The sequence below is a fragment of the Macrotis lagotis genome, chromosome 2 (genome assembly GCF_037893015.1).
Source record: "Macrotis lagotis isolate mMagLag1 chromosome 2, bilby.v1.9.chrom.fasta, whole genome shotgun sequence".
NCBI lineage: Eukaryota > Metazoa > Chordata > Mammalia > Peramelemorphia > Peramelidae > Macrotis > Macrotis lagotis.
In genome coordinates, this window is record NC_133659.1 from 192,375,683 (window position 1) to 192,397,009 (window position 21,327).

Here is a 21,327-nt window from a genome sequence, read left to right on the forward strand (position 1 = left end):
AAAATTCTCAATTACAAAGAAAAAAATCAAACCGCATTAGCAAAGGGAGTTTTGCCCAAACAGACAAAATCTACCATCTGAATAATAAACATCATAAGTCAATATAATGACATGAAAATTCTTAAAATTGTCTCAAGATTTAAGATATACAAGTAAATGTCCTTCAATTGGAAAATGGCTTAGCAAACTGTGGTGTATGTATGTTATGGAACACTATTGTTCTATTAGAAACCAGGAGGGACAGGAATTCAGGGAAGCCTGGAGGGATTTGCATGAACTGATGCTGAATGAGATGAGCAGAACCAGAAAAACACTGTATACCCTAACATGGGGGTGATGTTCAACCTTGATGGACTTGCTCGTTCCATCAGTGCAACAAGCAGGGACAATTTTGGTCTGTCTGCAATGGAGAATACCATCTGTATCTAGATAAAGAGCTGTGGCATTTGCACAAAATTCAAGGACTATTCCCTTTAATTTAGGGAAAAAACAGATATCTTATTGTCTGATCTTGTTACCTTTTATACTTTTTGTTTCTTCCTTAAGGATGTGATTTCTCTCTCATCACACTTAATTTGGATTAATGTACAACATGGAAACAAAATAAAGATTGTCAGATTGCTTTCTGTCGGGGGGAGGGAAGTAAGATTGGGAGAAAAATTGCAAAATTCAAATAAAATCTTTAATAAAAAATAAATTTAAATAAATTAAAAAAACAAAAATAGATTTAAGACATAGCTTTTGATCATCACTTATTCTAGTTCTATACCCAATGAATGAATTCCCTCCACATCCTTAAGAAGTGGTAATTCAGGGACAGCTATGTGTCACAGTGGATAGAGCACGGACCCTGGAGTCAGGAGGACCTGAGTTCAAATTCAGCCTCAGACACTTAATGATTACCTAGTTGTATGACCTTGGGTAAGTCACTTAACCCTACTGCCTTGCCAAAAAAAGAAGTGGTAATGCAACCTCCAGTTGAATACTTTCACTGAACAGAAACTCACCAGCTGTTTCATTATGGGTAGCATTCATTGTCATGAAGTCCCTCCTTATATTGAGCCAAAATATGTCTACCTTTAAACAAAGGTTCTTAACTTCTTTATCTGTTCTGGACACCTGTGACTATCTGATAAAGCCTGTGCATCCCTTCTCAGAAAAATGTTTTTAAATGCAGAAAACAAAAACTATAAATTAAAATTAAAAAAATTAAATAGGATGACAAAATAAACTTATTTTATTGAAATGCGGTTGTCAAAAATAATTTTTAAAGAAAGTTCATGGATCCCTAAAGTCTTGCATTAAAACTTTCACCTATTGACTGAGTCATCCTTACACATGGATACACAAAGATACATGGATACACATGGTTAGGGGAAACTAGACACAACCTTGCTCCTTGAAGGCAAAGAGTGTTCTCTATCTTTGTGTGATCCCTTGAGCATTTAATATTCATAATTGTTTAAATACATATGGTACACATTTGCCTGATAATAAAAGAACTAAAAAGATGTCCTTCTGCTTCTTCCCCTACAAAATGAGAGGGTTCAATTAGATGGTCGCTAACATCCCTTCCAACTTTGACTTTTTATATCTAAGACCTTTCTAGGTCTGATCTATGGTTCTTCCTAGCTCTTACATTCTATGTTCCAAGCTCTTTTCTGGCTCTAAAACCCAAGTTCCAAGATTCCTTCCATCAGATCTAATGTTTTATATACTAAGTTTCCTTCCAGTTCTGAGAATCTGTGGTTCTTATAATTTCACAAAGATAATACTATATGAATTTGCTGTGTTCTTTGACTATATTTGAGAATGCACTAACATTGGAAAGGGAAGAAAGGGGCAACTAGATGATGTAGTGGATAGTGCACCAGTCTAGGTGTCAGAAAGACCTGAGTTCAAATTTGAATTTAGACACTTGATACTTAGTAGCTGTGTGACCTTAAACAAGTCACTTAAACCTATTGCCTTGCAAAAAAAAAGGGAAGAAATTAGAAATAAGGGACCTTACCATTAGATTACTTACTATAATCTTTTCCTACCACATAATACTACTTCACCTAAAAATTAACCTACAAATATGTCTAGGACCAAAAGGGGGAGCAACTAAGTGGCACAATCAGGGAAGACTCATCTTCACGAGTTCAAATCTGACCTCACATACTTATTACCTATGTGACTCTAGGCAAGTCACTTAACTCTGTCTCAATTTCCTCATTTGTAAAATGAGCTAGGGGGAAAATGACAAACCATCCTAATATCTTTGCCAAGAAAAGTCCAAATGGAAGGAACACTATTGTTCTATTAGAAACCAAGAGAGATGGGAATTCAGAAAAGCCTGGAAAGACTTGCATGAACTGATGATACGTGAGATGAACAGAACCAGGAGAACATTGTACACCCTAATGGCAACATGGGGATAATGATCAATCTTATTGGACTTGCTCATTCCATCAATCCAATAATCAGGGACAGTTTTAGAGTACCTGTGATGGAGAATACCATTTGTACCCAGAGAAAGAACTGTGGAGTTTAAACAAAGACCAAAGTCTATTACCTTCAATTTTTTTTTATTAAAAAAGTGCCTTATGGGGGGTGGCTAGGTGGCAAGGTGAACAGAGCACTGGCCCTGGAGTCAGGAGTACCTGAGTTTAACTCCGGCCTCAGACGCTTAAAATTGCCTAGCTGTGTGGCCTTGGGCAAGCCACTTAACCCCATTGCCTTGCAAAAATCTAAAAAACAAAACAAAACAAAAAAACCTGTCTTATGTACTATATAACATCTACATAATACTATATAATGTCTCTAATATTTTATTTTCTCCTCAAGGATATAATTTCTCTTGAAACCTATTCAATTTTGATCAATGTATAGCACAGAAACAATGTAAAGATTACCAGACTGCCTTCTGTGGGGGGGATAAGGGAGGGTGGAAGAAAGACTGTAAAATTCAAAACCTTACAGAAAATGATGGGCAGAAACTAGTATTATATATAATTGGGAAACAAATAAATATTAATTAAAAAAAGAAAACTCCAAATGGGATCATGAAGAGTAGGCAAGGAAGGAAACAAATATTTATTAAACTACTACCATGTGTCAGACACCATGGCAAGCACTTTACAGAAATAATCTAATTTGTTCCTAATAATAACCTTGGGAAGTAGGTGCTTTTATCACCTCCTTTTTACAGTTAAGGAAACTGAGGCAGACAGAGGTTAAGTGACTAATGCAGATTCTGAGATTCCTGGGTTACTTGACTTAGTGATATAGAAACATTAAAAATCTGTAGCTTGGGACAAAGATAGACAAGTAAACTAAAAATACAGGCAAGGACAAGTCAAAATGTATAGGTAAGCTGTTGAAAATTTTTGAGGTTCCCAAAATGTGACCCTATTTATCAAATAGCTTTCAATTATATTGCATTTGAAAGTTTGCAATGTTTTTTACATACATTTTTCAGTATATCTGCTAAAAGAATTTTTTAAAGGAAAAAAATATTGACTCCTTTTGTCCTGTTAAAGTTACAAGTCTTCTTATTATTTTAAATGGAACACTAAATCATTGCTCAAAAGATGAAGGAATTTAGACTAAAAGGGACCCGAAAGAGATTCATCTAGTCCACTTTCCCCCTTATTTTATAGATGAATAAACTGAGTCCTAGAGAGGATAAGAGATTTGTCCTTGCCATATCTAAATGATAAAAGAAAATCATTTTTTTCTTCAGCCACAAAAATACTAGCCTTCTATTTCATTTTGCTACAACAATGTGAACATTTCTTTTCAATTATCATCATTTCATATGCTGTGAAGTACTTCCAAAATAGAAACATTTGTTTCAGTCATCCATTGAAGTAAATGTTGAAATGAAGCAAGGAATGGCCAAATGTTCCTGCCTTCCACAGGCCAAGAACTGCTCAATTTGACTGGAAGAAGCATTTTGCAAAAATCATTTCAATTACTGTAGCTATACAAACATTTCTAAAGTATTTCCATGGTATGCTTGCCTGAAATGGTGACACATTCGGACAGATGTTTCTAGAATATTACCATCCCCCTGCCCCCAGAGGTTTGGGGTGGAAGGGCCATTATCATGTGGGCTCCTTGAGTATGGAGATTTCATTCTTTGAATTTACTTGCCTAGGACCTAAGAGAGTGTTTTTTTTTTAAATCAAATACTGAACTAACTGGATTAAGTTTTCATAAGCCCATATTTTCAGGGATTCTAAAATCTATCCCTAATTTACAGATGCTTTCAGTGCCATGGGATGAACCTTACTCCTTTCTGGGATTGTTTTCCCTTTCACCAAATGCCTGTCAACTCTCAGGGGACCTACCTACCCACTGCCTCTCTTCTCACTAATGCATTACTTTTTTTTTTCAGCCACAAAAATACTAGCCTTCTATTTCCTTTTGCTACAGAAAAGTGAATGTTTCTTTTCAATTATCATCATTTTATTTGCTGTGAAGTACTTCCAAAATAGAAACATTTATTTCCATCATTCACTGAAGCGAAGGGTTTGCCAGAACATTTGGCCATTTCTTGCTTCATTCAATGCTGACAGGAGAGTTCTAGGAGAAAGAAAGGACAAATAACCTGATCCTGGCCTCAGTGGAGAGATCCTTAGGCTAGTTGTGCACCTCTCTTCTGTCCTAATTCCTGCTTCTCATTCTCTTCTCAGAAGCCTGAACTCTTATCTTTTCTTATATCCCCCTGTTCTTACTACTCATCCAAAGCTCCATATTTACTCCTTGCTCCCCCATTTCCACTTTTCCCCTCCAGGATCCCAACTCTATTTCTCTGTTCCCAACTAGCCCCTGCAGAGCTGTAAAGAGGGGGGGGTATTTTAGTGGACATGGACAACATGAGGCAGTTAGATGAGAGTGCCCATAAAACACTATATAAATTCAAGATATTTTTATTATGATTTTTTTTCCTTTCAGCAGATGGAAACAACTGAGTTTGGCATCAAGTTATCAAGAATAATTAATTAAAATAGGAAACTACTAGGTGGTCCACTTCCTCCTATTCATACCTGTACCTAATGAGAACTCCTCCCCAACACTGCTTTATACCTTCATCCCACAAACCCCACTCCAAGCATCATGCTTCCAGTGACAACCTGGTGTTATTCTGGGTCTCCACCTACCCAGGAACTCAAAGTTTCTCCCTCTATCCATTTTGATCTGTTAACCAATATCTCCCCCAATTGGTTTTTAAAAGACAATTTCAAGAAGTAGGTAGGTGGCATGGTGAGTAGACTTGTTACATTCAGAATCAGAAAGACCTGAATTCAAAATCTGCCCTAGATGTCAAAACCTGGGCAAGTCACTTCATACCGTTTACCTAAGTTGCCTCATCTGTAAAATGAGAGGGAGAAGGAAATGGCAAGCCACTCCAGTATCTGTGCCAAGAAAATCCCAAATAGATTCACAAATAGGTTCACTGAAAAACAACAGTTTTTTTAAGTGGACACAGTTTCTTCTACCTGAAAAGGATAGAAACTTCCTGAATTTGATTTTAAAAAATCTGGGTGTTTTGTTCCATTCACTAAATCTAACATCCCCCCCGCCTTGAGTTTACTTTTAGTCCTACCATATGACTTCCTTAGAATGGAGAATTGGTGATGTACAGTCTTTCCAGCTTCAAGATCAGAAATTCTTCTTTAACTCAGTCTTTTTTCTTCAAGGCAAATGGGGTTAAGTGGCTTGCCCAAGGCCACACAGCTAGGTAATTATTAAGTGCTTGAGACTGGATTTGAACCCAAGTACTCCTGACTCCAAGGCCAGTGCCTTATCCACTATGCCACCTAGCCACCCTTTAACTCAGTCTTAAAGAAGTAACTGAAGTACTGAAAGGACAAGAGATTTGTCCATGATGATACAGCTGGTATGTGTAGGAGGCAGAACCAGGTCTTTCTGACTCCTAGGTCACTTGTCCATAAACTTTGCTCTGAGTTATTTAGGTCATTTAAAAGATGAAGTCCAGAGATGTTAAATGACTTCTAGAAGGTCTCAGTTAATTTCTGAAATTGCAAAAATAATACACAATTATTGCCCTTTTGTCCCAACATAAGAACAAGGCCCTGGTAAATTCAATATTCATGCAAACAACTCCCAGCAAGCAAAGCATACATAGACCAGTCTCTAATTTATTTATTCTGCTCTGTTACAGCCATGGGAACAGAACATTACCTTGTCCATTTTCACATCCATTAAGAACAAATGGAAGAAAGGCTGGAGATGATAGTTAAAGTTTTTTCTTTAGGACTATTTAAAAAAATCTATAACTATCAACTATGACCCTTGAAAATATTTTTAAAACAATATAAAACCCATCTTGGACAACAAGGTTTAAATCAGAGCTACTAGTTTTATTTGTGTGTGCAAGAAGGGAAATGGAGGACAAGAGTCATCAGCGTGTTGTGTAGTATTATGTTCTATGCTGCCTGAATGCTTTTGTCCTATGATCCAAGAAACATGTGATTTTTTTCATGCCTCCTCCAGCTCATGAGGAAAAAAAAGAAATAGGCAGTCCATAAAACAAATATAACCTTAAATGATATTCCCACTAGACACCAAACTAGAAATCTGGGGCCAACACTTTTGTGATCTTTGTTTAGGAGAATTAAGAATCTTTCTTAAAATTCATTAGTAAGTAGAACATTCAAAAGAATGGCATTCAATTTTTAAGATGCTTGATGAAATTTGTTTCTCAATATATAGAATCATGGGTAGGTAGGTGGCATAATGGATAAAGTGCCAGACCTGGAGTCAGGAAGACCTGAGTTCAAATCCAGTTTCAGACACTTGGTAGCTATGTGACTCTGGAAAAGTCATTTATGCCTATTTACTTCAGTTTCTTCATCTGTAAGATGAGTTTTAGAAGGAAATGAAGAACCACTGCAGTATCTTTGCCAAGGAAACCCCCAGAGGGATCACAGTCAGACACAACTGAAAAACTAAACAATATATAGAATCATAGTGCACCAGGGATCAGTTATAGTAATGATCTACAAAATGGAATCCATGGCATGACCTCAAGGGGTAAACAAAAGATGGAAGATAAGTCAGATGTCATTCTCTCTGCAATAGCCAATCATGAAGTTTGTCTTCTACCCAACTTGTACCAGAACATTTACTTATTAACAAGTCACATTCTTCAACTCTACGCCTTACTCCCCTGCAATTGACTTCATCTACCTGGTAAGCTCCCATCCCCTCCCATTCTGCACCCCTGATTCATGTGCCAGCAGTAGCTGAGGAGAGAAAGTCTACCTCTTCCCCTGAAGGCTACTCAGGGTTCTGAGACAGTGGCAGGTAAGAGACCACTCCTGACCTTTTTTCATCTTTACTTAGGGCAGAGTAAGCCACAGAAGATGAGCAGACATGGTCAGACATTGACCTGCTCCACAGATCTCACTATATTTATCTTCTCTCACAAAACACACTTCTCTGAACAACCTTATTTCTGTGGATAATGCCACTCTCCTTCTAGTCTCCCAGGATCTCAACTTCCTCATTATACTTGTCTCCTTACTCAACAGAAACAGCTCTCTCCACAATTACCAATGACTTCCTAACAGCCAAACTGTATGGTTTTTTTCCCTCAATTCACTTTTTTCTGGACCTTTTTTGCAGCATCTAACACTGAAAACCTTCTCCACATGGAAACTCCTCCCCTCACTAGGTTGACTGAAAATAGTGTAAAGTTTGTCCCCCACAAAATGAACCTTTCTGATCTGTGCACTTTAAAAATCGTCCAAATGAAGAATCTGAATGGCTTTTGAATCCATTTGTTAAAAATACAAACATGGAACATCTTGCTAGCTTGCAAGAACTAATGATTGACATTAGGAAAGATGAGATTTCAACTAACCAAAATGCAACAGAAAAATCTTCCTACAATTGGTGGATACGATTGAAAATTGAACATTATGAGTCAGTAAGTGATGCCCTTCTTAATGGATCCATGGATCTTTATAAAACATTTTTTCTGCTCTGGTATAAAACTAAGCATCTTAGTAAAACTAGGCATCAAAATAAATTGAGTTTAAATCGATAACTTCAAATCAGTATTTCAAAATGTTAAATCAAGATTTTAAAAAATTCCAAGGCATATTCAATTACATTGCTCTTGCTAAACATTATTATTTTGCTCTTATTTTGCAAAAGCAAAACAAGTTTGTATAAATAATAAATGAAATGTTTTATTTCATCTTAATCTCATTCTTTATATCTCATATATTACATATCTCATGTCAATTTTATATAAATGTTATAATGTACATGTTCTTAATATACATTTGTATAATTTATAAGTGCACATATATTGAAAATACAAACTCAAAATGGGTTCAGGCATTTTTCAGTCATGTCTGGGATTTTAGGGGCAAAGATACTGGAATGCTTTGCCGTTTTCTTCTCCATCTCAGTTTACAGTTGAAGAAACTGAAGCAAATAGGATTAAGTGACTTGTCCAAAGTCACAAAATACTAAGTATGTGAGGTAGAATTTGAATTCAGGAAAAATGAATCTTCCTGATTCCAGGGCTGAAGCTTTATCCACTGTACCACCTAGCTGTCTACTTTAGTCAGAAGAATAAAGATTTTTAAAAAAAATTAGAGAATAGGGACAGCTAGGTGGCACAGTGGATAGAGCACCAGACCTGGAGTCAGGAGTACCTGAGTTCAAATCCAGCCTCAGACACTTAATAATTACCTAGCTGTGTGACCTTGGGCAAGCCACTTAACCCTATTGCCTTGCAAAAACTAAAAAAAAAAAAATTAGAGAATATTGCTGTATATAGTACAACTCTCACCTACAGAAAATCTCTCCCTATAAAAGATCCTTGACATTTTGTCATACAACTGGCCTTTGCTTAAATGCTTCTAGTGATGGAAAACTCATTATATTTATATTTGGTCATCCCTAGTTATAAAATTTTTCCCTCATACCATCAGGAATGGTGCTCCTTGTAACTCTAATGTCTTCCCTCTGTCTCAAACTCAGCCTGATTATTAACAGTTGTTTGCATGTCATCTCTCCTCATTAATCTCTAATCTCTTTAAGGGTAGGAAACTGTCTTTTGTTGCTTTGTTTTGTTTTGTTTTTTTGAATCCTCAGTGTTTAACACAGTGCTTGGTTTTGAAGTAGGCACTTAATAAAAACTTGTTGTCTTAACTACTTGCTGTCTAACCAGGTCACCACTATAGTCTCTACTTGGACAGCTGACTTTTTAAACCATGTTCAGGATTTTACATTTATATAATTTTATGTAAATATGTAATTTAAAATTAAAACAAATTAGAATGTCATTCATATTTGGTCAACACTCCTAGTCTATGGGAGATCAAAAATAGGATTCTTATTGTTTTTTATCTGTATATCTAGTATCTTTGAAAGTTAACTCATCTCATAATCAACTTTGGTTCATTTAAAACTGTATAAGCAGGGATCTTTTATCTATCTATATAAAGTCCTATATAAAGTCTTTGACTTGTCATATCCCTTGCACATTCATTCCTCATTCCCTTCTTCCCTGGTAAGGATTTCCACCTTCCATAATAATATCTAGTTTTCTTATAGTACTTTCAAGTTTTCAAAGAACTTTGCAAATATTTTCTTTTGTCTTCACAACAATCTTGAGAGGTAGGTGCTATTATTATCATCTCCATTTTACAATGGGAAACTGAGGCAAACAGATTCAATGAGTTTACCAGGGTCACAGAGCTAGTGAGGATATATTTGAAGTTTTCCTGATTCTAAGTCCAGTGTTCTATTCACCTACCTGCCTCTACTACCTGCAGTAGTCCATTCCTCTGGACTACTGCATCCTATAGCACCTACCTCCAACTCCAGATCTCTATCCATTTTAGGAAAAGGTTCATCAAAACACAGAAAAACTGGCATTTTTGTATTAAGACAACAATTTTGATAAATATACTAAGCTGTTAATGACTAGAAAATTTTAGGAAACGTAACTGAACTGATGCAAAGTAAAATGAGAACCAGAAGTACATAGTAATTGTACAAGGTAATAACAATATTATATGATAATCATCTGTGAATGACCTAGGTATTCTCAGTAATACAATGATCAAGACAATTCTGAAGGACTTATGATGAAAAAAACTATTCACCTCCTAAGAAAGAACTGATAGAATTTGGATGTAGATTGAATTATACTATTTTTTACTTTCTTTATTATTCTTGGGATTTGGGGGGTCTGAATTTTTTTTGCAACCTGGCTAATATGGTTTGCATAAATGCACATGTATAATCAATATCAAATTGCTTGCTTTCTCAAGGAGGAGGAAGGGAAAGGAAAGAAGGAAAGAATATAGAACTCAAATTTTTAAGTGAATGTTACAACTGAGAAAAAAGAAAATAAAAAATATATAGCTAAATAAAAAGGAGGAAAATAAAGAAAATACCAAAGAATAAAAAGTTACATCACTGGCAAATGACTTACCATCAACCTTCACTTTCTTTTCCCTTGCAAGAATTTAAGAATAAACTTCGATATTGAAACTGAGCAACTTAAAGCTTGACAAATCATCTAGTGGAACCATCCAACCTATCCGGCAGCACTAATATACTAGATAAAGCAGGCAATATATCTAAACACAGGGAAAACAACACAGAAAAGATAAAATAGTTAAACTTGTGGATTCCAGACTTTGAAAAAAAATCTATAAATGGCAATATACTTTTTTTTCTTAAAAGATTCCATTAACAGGGGCAGCTAGGTAGCACAGTGGATAGAGCACCAGCCCTGGAGTCAGGAGTACCTGAGTTCAAATGTGGCCTCAGATGCTTAATAATTACCTAGCTGTGTGGCCTTGGGCAAGCCACTTAACCCCATTGCCTTGCCAAAAAAAAAAAAAAGATTCCATAAACATGCTAAAATGCCAAGCCTAACTTCTTTTATAATACTAAAAAATAGGGGCAGCTAGATGGCAAAGTGGACTGAGTATTGGCCCTGGAGTCAGAGAAACTAAGTTCAAATCTGGCCTCAGACATTTAATAATTACTTAGCTGTGTGACCTTGGGTAAATTACTTAATCCCACTGCCTTGCAAAAAAAAGTTAAAAAATAACTATAGTTTGCATGTATATAGTGCTTTAAGTTTTGCAAAGCAACAAGACATATGTTATGCCATTGGAACATCACAACAACCCTAAAACAGGTGCCATATTCACTGGAGTGACTTGCCATTTCCTTCTCTAATTCTTTTTACAGTTAAGGAAACCGAAGAAGAGTTTTAGGTGATTTGCCCAAGGCCAAATTTCAACTCAGAAAGATGAGTCTTCCTAACTATAGGCCCTGCATTCTATACACTGAGGCACCTAGCTTCCCTGAAAGGAAACTTAGAAATCAGCTAGTCCATCCTCTTCTTAAAAAGATGAAAAATCTGAGACCCAGAAAGAGTAAGTAACCTGATCAAGTAAAATGATTCAATTCTATGTCCTCTAAGTCTACATGATGTATTCTCTTCACTAAGGCTGCCTCTGAGTATATAATTTTGAATTAACATATCTGTGTATGTTGTTTCTGACCAATAAACTATAAATTCTTTGAGATAAAGGGCTGTCTCATTTTATTCTTGTTATGCCCCGCCCTTTATATAAAATTGGTACTTAATAAGTGCTTGTTGATTGAATTAAGACTGCTCTATTTACTAACACCCACATTTAATGAAGGAAGGAAAAAAGCATTTCTTCTGTCAATCTTTGGAAGCAGGGAAAAATTACAGTAATAATTCATCTATCTGGTAAATTCACAAAGTCAAATATGAGGAAGAACAAAAGAGCTCTTAGCAGTCAGAATTGATGTCACAAAGTCTATATACTAAAATCAGGCAATTTGCTCACAAAAGAGTCCTGCAAAACCTATTTACTTTTATTTTACACAAAATTCTAGCAAGCTTAGCTTGTTTGTAAATCCAAGACAGATTCAAAGTAACAAGTCAGAAACTGGAGTTATCTTTTGAAAGGGAAGGGAGATCAGTACTGGCAAGCTCATTGACTGCTTGGGAGTAAATGTAAGAAACAAAATTACAGAAAGCAGTAAGAAAACAAAAAACACAACTGGAAAAGCATAGCAATCTTGGCACTATTTAACTCCCAATGGATATGTGATCTCATCCATGTGGGTGTTCCCTCCACTCTTACAGACTGCAACCCACCAATGCCTGTGTTACTCTTGCTCATGTTTTCCCATAAGTTTGCTAAAGGCAAACTCTAAGATGCAAGAACTACTTTGTGTATGGCAGACACAATCAATAGGCACTAAGGGCATCATATTTCAGGACAAAAAAATTAGCATTTATAAGAAAAGACTAAATTCCATTTCGTAAAGTATTCTTATATGTAAGACATTTTAGAAAGCTCTCCATCCCAAATAGTTAAAACATTCCAGCTATTCAGAACAATCAATCCCAAAGGCTTCTAGATAACCATAGTTTTACTGTACTGAATCAGATTTTATGGTTGACTGCATCAACCAATAGAAACTGAGGCTGTAATCTGGAAGGAAATGATTAATAGCTATTTCATTCAAAGGTGGTTTAAAGTAAGTAACCATAGGCATTTCAGAATGTCTTAAAACAGAGATTGTTACAACATATGGCTGGCTGTGCTTATTTATTTGGACTTTATTTATTTTGTAGTCCAAACAGGAGGATTTGGATACTTTGTTGGTTACTGGTTCCAACCCAATAGACTTTGAGCAATAAACAGGCTCCACTTGTTTGCAAAGATTTCTCCGCCACCTCCCCCCCCACCTTGATTATAGTTATCATATTTTGCCTCTGCTTCAAATATCCTGTCAAGAAGATGAAGAAAATACTGGTTAAGTTTATATCCCTCTATAGCAATGATTATGCACACAGAGAGCATTCTGTTTGTTTTCCAAGCTGCTTCTATCACAGGCTACAGAAAGATAGCGGACTGTTCCATCAAAAGAGAAGTTATTTGACAAACAGACCTGAATATTTCCTCTTCTTTCAACAAATCCAGAGAATATCCTTCATTGTACTTATCTGTAATGTACTTATGTGTTGATAGGCAACTAGTTATGATTTCTATTGGGAGCTTTTGACAGAGTCTATTTGAGGAGACTGTTTCCTTGACTATTACCGTTTTGATCTTTGCCAAAACTCCAATAAAGCATTTAAAAGCTTTTAGGGAAAATGATACATTATGAACCCAAGAAAATGTGCTCATGGTTTTTTACAATTCAAAACATTCACTAAAAACTCCTTAATTTATAATTTTAAAAACTAATTTTAAAAACTAATAAAAACTAAAAATAATTTATAATTTTAAAAACCATCAGAAAAAATATTATTGCCATTTAGTTCAATAAATAAATAAATATGTGAAGCTTTGAGTTTATGGCTGTAAATGACCAGTCTTAAATCACTGTTGGGGTCTCAGTTTATTAAACTAGTTATTCATTGTGGAAATCCGATAATCTGTCCTTACCCTCTCTACTCCCTACTTATACCAACATTCATGGTATGGCTCATGGAGCCCAAAACTTCCACGGAAAGATTATGTAATGATGAGAAGCTACACAGAATCACAAAACAAAAGGGCCAAAAGGCAAGATAGAGTAATGGAAACCAGAGTAAGGACCAGATTGGAGTCAGGAAGACCTAGGTTTAAATCTCACCTCAGGCATGTGGAACCATGAGTAAACCATGCAAGTGATCTGAATCTCAGTTTCCTCATCTGCAAAATGGGAGAAGAAGGATGAACTAGATAGTAGCTAAGATTCCTTCCAGTTCTAAATCTATGGTCCTAAGACTCTTGGAGTTCAATTTGTACCTGGTTATGAATCTAATCTAAAACATACCAAGCCATCCCTAAAGGGCATTTCTAACCACCTGCTGTTATTGTTCAGTTGTTTTACATTGTATCTGACTCTTTGTGACCCAATTTGGGGTTTTCTTGGCAGAGATAATAACAGTGGTTTGCCATTCCTTCTCCTTTATAGAGATGAGGAAACTGAGATAAATAAGGTGAAGTGACTTGTCCAGATTCACAGAGCCAGTAAGAGTCTGAGGCCAGATTTGAACTCAGAAAGATAAGGCTTCCTAACTCAAGACCCAGCTTTCTGCACTGCACCACCTAGTTGCCCATTATCAATCCCCATTTAATAGATTCCAGTGGCTTCATATCACCTTCATAATCATATATTTTTCTTTGGCATTTAAAGTCCTTCAAAATCTGGTCCTAGGGGCGGCTAGGTGGCGTAGTGGATAAAGCACCGGCCTTGGAGTCAGGAGTACCTGGGTTCAAATCCGGTCTCAGACACTTAATAATTACCTAGCTGTGTGGCCTTGGGCAAGCCACTTAACCCCATTTGCCTTGAAAAAACAATCTGGTCCTACCTACTTTTGTAGTGTTCTTCAATGCTCCCCACATCCCCCAAACTTTCATATATTCTATGATCCAATGATACTGGTTTGTCTCTTTGTTTCTCAAATAAACCACTATCTCTCAACTCCAAGCACTTCCATTGGTGGTCCCCCTGCCTAGAATTCTCTCCTCATCTTCATCTCCTGTCCTCAATGAATTCCAGGAAGTCCAACCTAAAAGCCCATCTCCTTTGAGAAGTCTTTCCCATCCCCTTTAAAGGTAGCCCCTTCCTTCCCTTTATTGATTACCCCCAATTTGAACTGTGTGTACATTGTCTGTGTTTAATTGTTCACATGTCTATTCCATTTGACTGTTTTTTGCCTTTCTTTGTATCTTCAAAGCTTGGCTCCATGACTGGCAAAGAGTAGGTGCAAAGTAAAGGCTAATTGACTGACTGGTACAAATTATTGACTGACTGATAAGCTCAACAAGTAAATGTTCAGTTTTTCTTAAAGGTTGCTAGGAAGGGAAGACTCTATCACCCTTCTGAGGCAGCCCATTCCATTAAAAAAAAATTTCAGCTCTGTTCCCTCTTTCAATTACCAATCTTAGTTCTGGCCTATGGAGTTAAAGCAAGTTTAAAACTACTTTTATATAAAAATTCTTTAAGTACTTGAAGATAACTATAATGTTTGATCATATGATCAAAAGAGCATTACATGTTACCTAGTCTTATCCTCTCATTTTTCTTTCTTTTGTTTTCCCCTTCTCTCTTTCTCCTTCCCTTCCTCCCCTCATCTCTCTTTTCCTTCTCTCTCTCTCTCTCTCTCCTCTTCCTCCCTTTTCCCATTTCTCTCTTTTTCTCTCTCTCCCCTTCTTCCTTTCCCCATTTCTCTCTTTCCCTTCTCTCTCTCCTCTTTCTGCCTCCTTTCTTTTCTCCCCTCCCCATCTTTCTTATTCCTTCCTGTCTCTTTTCCTTCTGTCTCTACTTTTCCCCTCCCCATTTCTCTCTCTTTTCCTTTCCCTTTCTCCCCTCTCTATTTCTCCCTCACCCCCACCTTCTTCCCCCAATCTCTCTCATTCCCTGTCCCTCAATAATTCATTCCTTACATTCTCATGACCCTGAGCAGTTAATGACTTGCCTATAACCACACAGCTAGTAGATATGTTAGAGATATCACTTGAACTGAACTCTGACCAGTTCTCTTTTAATTATGCCATTCCCCCTCATTTTACATTTGAAGAACAAGAAGTAAAACTGAAGCAAGGTTAAATGATTTCCCCAAGCCCACACAGATCTGCTTAACAATCAACAACAATCAAACAACAAACTGCTAGACACTGAGCTAGGGAATACAAACACAATAATTGAAACAATCCTTGTTTGCAAGGGCCTTACATTCTAATCATTATCTTATTATTAAACTGTAGCACCCAAAACAGAACAGAATATTTCAGATAGAGTCTTATTAGTTCAGAGTACAGTGGGATGTATTCTCTAATAATTAACAATTAACTTTAAAGAGGGAAGTCTGGCAAACAGCAGCTAACAAAGGAGTTCTTATGTTTCTGCATTCTAAAAATCCCAATTTGTGTGTCTCATGAAGAGAATATTCTACTGACTCATACCTGGAGCTGAATATCATTGGAAGGGAAAGGGAAATAAGCATTTATATATCACCTGCTATGTATCAGGCACTATTCTAAACACTTTTTAAATATAAAATCTCATTTGATCCTTAAAACAACCCTGAAGGACATTTAAATGACAAAGGGGATAGCGCACTGGCCCTGGAGTCAGAAGTCCTGAGTTCAAATCTAGCCTCAATCACTTGCTATGGGATCCCAGTCAAGTTACCTAACCTCAACTGCCTCCCAAAAAAGCCCAGAAAAAAAATCTGCTATAATTACCCCCATTTTACAGTTGAGGAAACTGATGCAAATAAAGGTTAAGTGACTTGTCCAAAGTCACACAGATTGTAGGCTGGCTTTGAACTTAAGTCTTCCTGACCAGCTGGCTGATATCATTATAAGCATGAAAAAAACACACAAACGACAAATTCCTAAGTTGCTAAAATAATCTTTATTTATGTTTATTCCTCACTATCTATTCTTTGAGGTAAATGGGTTCCTAAATAAAAAAACTTTTCAGAAAACATCTTTAACAAATGTGTTAATCAAATGAGTTCCTTAAATTTTAACCTCAGACTCCACCTTATATAGCAGGAGGCCCATGCACTGTAGTGATTGTTAAGACACAGCAAGTTTGATACCGAAGTATGTGACATGCAATTAATCTCCATTCATAGCCTGCTATACTTGTCAGCAAACAAAGGCCCTGCTTTAGAAGGAGATCTGAAGACTTCAATTAAAAACAGTCAGCTAACAAGAAAATAATCTAAGTTAAAGGAAGGTGGCAGGTGCAGAAATGAGTTGTTTACCAAAGTGTCAGTTCCAAACAATAAAATGCCGCACATCAAAAATGCTGAAGGGGTAGCTTTCAATGCAAAAGCCACTGAAAACAAATAGGAGTTTGCTCTGGGCCTGCCTTCATCGGAGCAAAGCAGCAGAAGAACGTAGAGAAGTCTAACATATAGTCATAGATTTGTATGTGTGTGTGTGTCTTAGTGTATGTATATATAGTGGGTATGTGTGGTGTGTATATGTGATGTGTGTATGTGGTGTGTATGTAATGTATGTGTATAGTGTGCATGCATGATATGCACGTAGTGAGCATGTGTGTGGTATGTGTGTAGTGTGTATGATGTTTATACACCATGTGTACATGCCATATGTGTATAGTGTACATGGAATGTATATAGAGAGTATGTATAGCATATACATAGTATAAATGGCATGTATAATATATTCTGTGAATTTGTTGTATTGTATAACAGCAAGTATATACAGTGTGTGTATATATATGTTGGAATGTGGTATATATATATATAGTATGTATGTATAGTATCTATATGTGCTGCATATATAGTGTGTATATACTGTATAAAGATATGCTTTGTGTTTGTATGTGAGATGCCAATGTTGAAAAAAATCATAAGGTTAGGAGACAATTCAATTCAAGTTGACAACACAAAATTTTATTAAGCATCTTTTATGTATTAGGTGTTATTTTAGGTACTTAGACTAGAAAAACTAAAATGAAACAGTCCCTATCCTCCAGGAGCTTACATTTTAGGGAGAAAGGAAAGATAACAGTAAGATATGTACATATATATTATATATATACACACATATATATATATATACATATTTACAATATAAAGCATTTCCAAGAGGTAGAGGAGCTAATAACAAGGGGAATCTGGTTAAAAACTCCATTAGGAGATAATACCTACACTGGACTTTGAGGAAGCTAAGGATTCAATGAGATGGGGCAAAAAAGGAATTCATTTCCTTATGGAGAACTGGGAAGAAACTGGGCTTCTTAGCAGTGTTCTCTAAGCCAAAAACCAAAGGAATGGTCTAAAACTGTAAAGCAAGGTGTCAAGAAGCAAAAGGTGAAGAAAGAAGTACCCCAAGGTTCCATCTGATGACTTGATTGTATGAGCAATTTCTGATTCCTAAAGTCAGCATTTTTGGAGGTTATAATTAAAATGGATTCTGACTGGCTAGACCTCAAAGTAACATCTGGCTGGTAAAGAATGGTCAGAAGTATCTGTACAGGAACAAGCCAGAAATGAAGCCTAATTCTGAGAATAGGAACCGAGGGCCTTTGTCAAAGATATTTGAACTGCAGAATGTCAGAGCTGAAAGAAACTTTAAATATCATCTTTCCTCCTCATTTAACAGAAGAGGAAACTGAAGCCTACAAAGAGAAATTGATTTCCTTTCCAAAAGTCACAAAGTCAGTAAATACCAAACCTGGGATCTGAATCAAGACCATGGGATTTGTTTAAAACTGCAACCCACTGAGGCCTAGGAATAAGTAATGTGGTGGAGATATTAAATGACAGAGGCAGTTTTTGAACCCATATCCTTTGTCCAAGGTTGTATCATGAGCAGACCCAAGGCTAGAAAGTAGTCTCCTAAATCCAAGATCTGTGTTCCTTCTACAATACCACTACCAGGAAGTTAAAGAAAACAAAAAATGAATTATTTCAAGTGGAAATGGGGGAACTTAGTGCCTCCCAAAGCATAACTACTGTTAATAATCAATTGTCCAATAAAGTGATATTTAATGTAGTATGGAGTCAATGACTTCATCCTGAAAAGCCAGGTAAGGAAACAACAGTTATTGTCACAAGAGTTTCTAAGTGGAGTTCTCATCTAAAAAAAGGACCATCTGCCTGAGCTCACTTCCACCAACTGCCAGCTGATGAAGCCTGTTTTAAACCTGGGAACTTTAAAAAGTTTCAATGTACTAATAACTTTTAAAAGAGAATATACCATTCCACTAGCCTTTGAATGCTTTTTTAGGATGATGATTTAACTGATGATCAGCAGGACCTCTTAACCAAATTTGGGGGGTACCCACCCCTGAGGGATCACCTGAGAGGATGTCTTACCCAAATTCCTCATTTAGAGATGGGGCAAATGAGACCCTGAAAGATTAAATAACTAAGGTCACACTAACTTAAGTCTCCAAGCAAGATAGGAGAGTCCTTCAGGTTCACCAAGCATAAAAGAAACCAGGATTACCCGCACCCCCCATCCCCAGACCTTTGCACAGATCATTGGCAGAGCTACAGACTTCCTGAGACTTCTCACAGGTCCACTTAAGGAAGAAAGGTGAGACTGGGCTCAGGATCATAGTAAGAGGTGAGGGGAGAAGCCCAGACTTAGACTAGTGGAAACCCATGCTAGGAGACCGCCTACCCCCAACCTCCCCAAGGCCTCATTTCCTTTCTTAACCTCAGCGCCTCAAAACTTTCTGCAGCAGGGGTGGGGGCAGGGAGGGCACCAGAGGTGGTTCCGGACTTTACCTTCCAAGAGCCAACGGATCTCCTCGGGGAGGGTGGCAGCAGCCTGCATTTGGAGGGGACTGGAGAGAGTCTGGGGCGCGGGTGAGAGTTGAAGGGACCAAGAGAAGGAAGGTGAGGTATGTGCTTGGAAAGGGAAGAACGGCGGGTAGAGCCGGTTGGCGGGGCACCTGCTGCCGGGTCAGGACGGGGACTGGGGCTCCTGCGGCTGTTGGGGCTGCGGCTTGCTGCTACTGCTGCTGCAGCCGAGGATGCTGCCTCCATGGAATGGGGCGGGGCGCACGGGAGGAAGCGGCGCGCGCTGCAGGGCGCGCGGTGGGAACGGGAGGGGCGAGAAGGTGCAGCGCCCCAGGAGCCGGCATGGGCGGGCACCCCCTCGGAGGCCCCGAATTTGACCTTTAGAATGGGGATGTACGCGCACCCGGCGCTCTGCCAGCACCCGAACCTCCCCTGTTCTGCACATGTGGGATACTGAGGAATTGGGGAGAAGGGAAGATTGGGGGGCGGGCGCACCCTGACCTCCAAGGTCTTTGAGATCCAAACCCGATAATTTTTGGCCTGGCATTGGTAAAAGGAATGAAAAGGGGCCTTTTAACTGAACCTTTTAAACATCCTCCCTTCCAATCAATTCTTGAGCCCTTGAAAAGAAACGAGAACATTGTGTCTATGTACTTATTCCAAGGAGTGGGTCTCCCTTTAAAAACAGCACGCTGGGGCAGAAACTTGGGGAGAAGAGGGCAGAAGTGAAGGAAAGGGCTGGACTAAGCAGGAAAGTCATGCAGTTTGGGGCGGGGCAGCTAGGTGGCACAGTGGATAGAGTACCGGCCCTGAAGTTCAGGAGGACCTGACTTCAAATTTGACATCAGACACTTAATAATTGTCTAGCTTTCTGACCTTGATCAAGTCACTCTAACCCCATTGCCTAAATAAATAAAAGTCATGCAGTTTTAAATATGAGCTTCCAGCTCTTTGATTGTTTGGACCTGATCCCTCTGATCCTTGCCTGCTGAGGTGGGATCCCAGCAGCACCCAGAATGTTCACTTGTCTCAGCTAAATTCCAACACTTTTCAGAGATGCGGGCCTGGAGAGTTTGCAGAAGATATGGGAGCCAAAGGCAATTGACTTTTTGCCACTATTAACAGATATCTGGCATAGACTTGTACTTGTCCATATACTTATTTTAACATCCATCCCAGTTGAATGTAAGCTTCTTGAGGGCAAGGCCTATTCTGTTTTTCCTTTGAATCTCCAGCTCTTAAAACAATACTTCATACAAGTTGTTGTTGAATCTCACTCACCTTTTGTGACCCTATTTGGAATTTTCTTGGCAAAGATACCACAATGGTTTTCCATTTCCTTCTCCAGCTCATTTTATAAATGAAGAAACTGAGGCAAATGGTGAGGTGACTTGCCCAAGGTCACACAACTAGTTAAGTGTCTGGGAATCCTATTTGAACTCAGGTCTTCCTGACTCCAGACCTGGTGCTCTATTCATTGTACCACTTATCTGTCCCATAGTAAGCTCATAGTAGGGGCTTAATAAACATGAAAGAGATGTAGGAAAAAGAAGGATGTGTTCTGGACATCAAACTGATTTCACACAAGGTTCACTTAGTCATTGCCTGGCAACCAGAACTACATTTTTAAAGCAGGGTGGGTTAAATTGCACCTCTTTGCTGGAGAACCATTTAGAAGTCACAGTTTTTTAGGGAAACTTCTCTCTGGCAGACATCATGGTTTGAACTACCTTCCATTTTTCCTAGTATCAATTAAGCATGTTCTTCAGATTTCTGGCCCCAGTGATCTCAAAATGGTTATGCTGACTTGGGGCAGCCAGATGGCACAGTAGATAGAGCACTGACCCTGAAGTCAATAGGACCTGAGTTTAAATTTGACCATGAGGTATGAACCAAAGGGTATGAACCCTTATTAGCTGTGTGACCTTGGGCAACCTAAATGCTTGACATCCAGTCCTGATTCATATCTGGCCACTGAACCCAAATGACTCTGTAGGAGA

The 21,327-nt window shown here is 37.8% G+C and overlaps 1 protein-coding gene across 4 annotated transcripts in view; it reads right to left on the reverse strand.

Annotated features, from left to right (window-relative positions):
• SKAP1 (src kinase associated phosphoprotein 1) overlaps positions 1–19,580 on the reverse strand; it is a 401,607-nt gene extending 382,027 nt beyond the window's left edge. For 2 of the 4 annotated variants that reach the window (XM_074224177.1, XM_074224178.1), the window contains exon 1: positions 19,313–19,580. In XM_074224177.1, the coding sequence (XP_074080278.1) occupies positions 19,313–19,573 (261 nt within the window). In that variant the 5' untranslated portion in view covers positions 19,574–19,580. The remainder of the gene's footprint in view (positions 1–19,312) is intronic. The other 2 variants (XM_074224179.1, XM_074224180.1) reach the window with 1 other exon arrangement.
• Between the last annotated feature and the right edge of the window lie 1,747 nt (positions 19,581–21,327).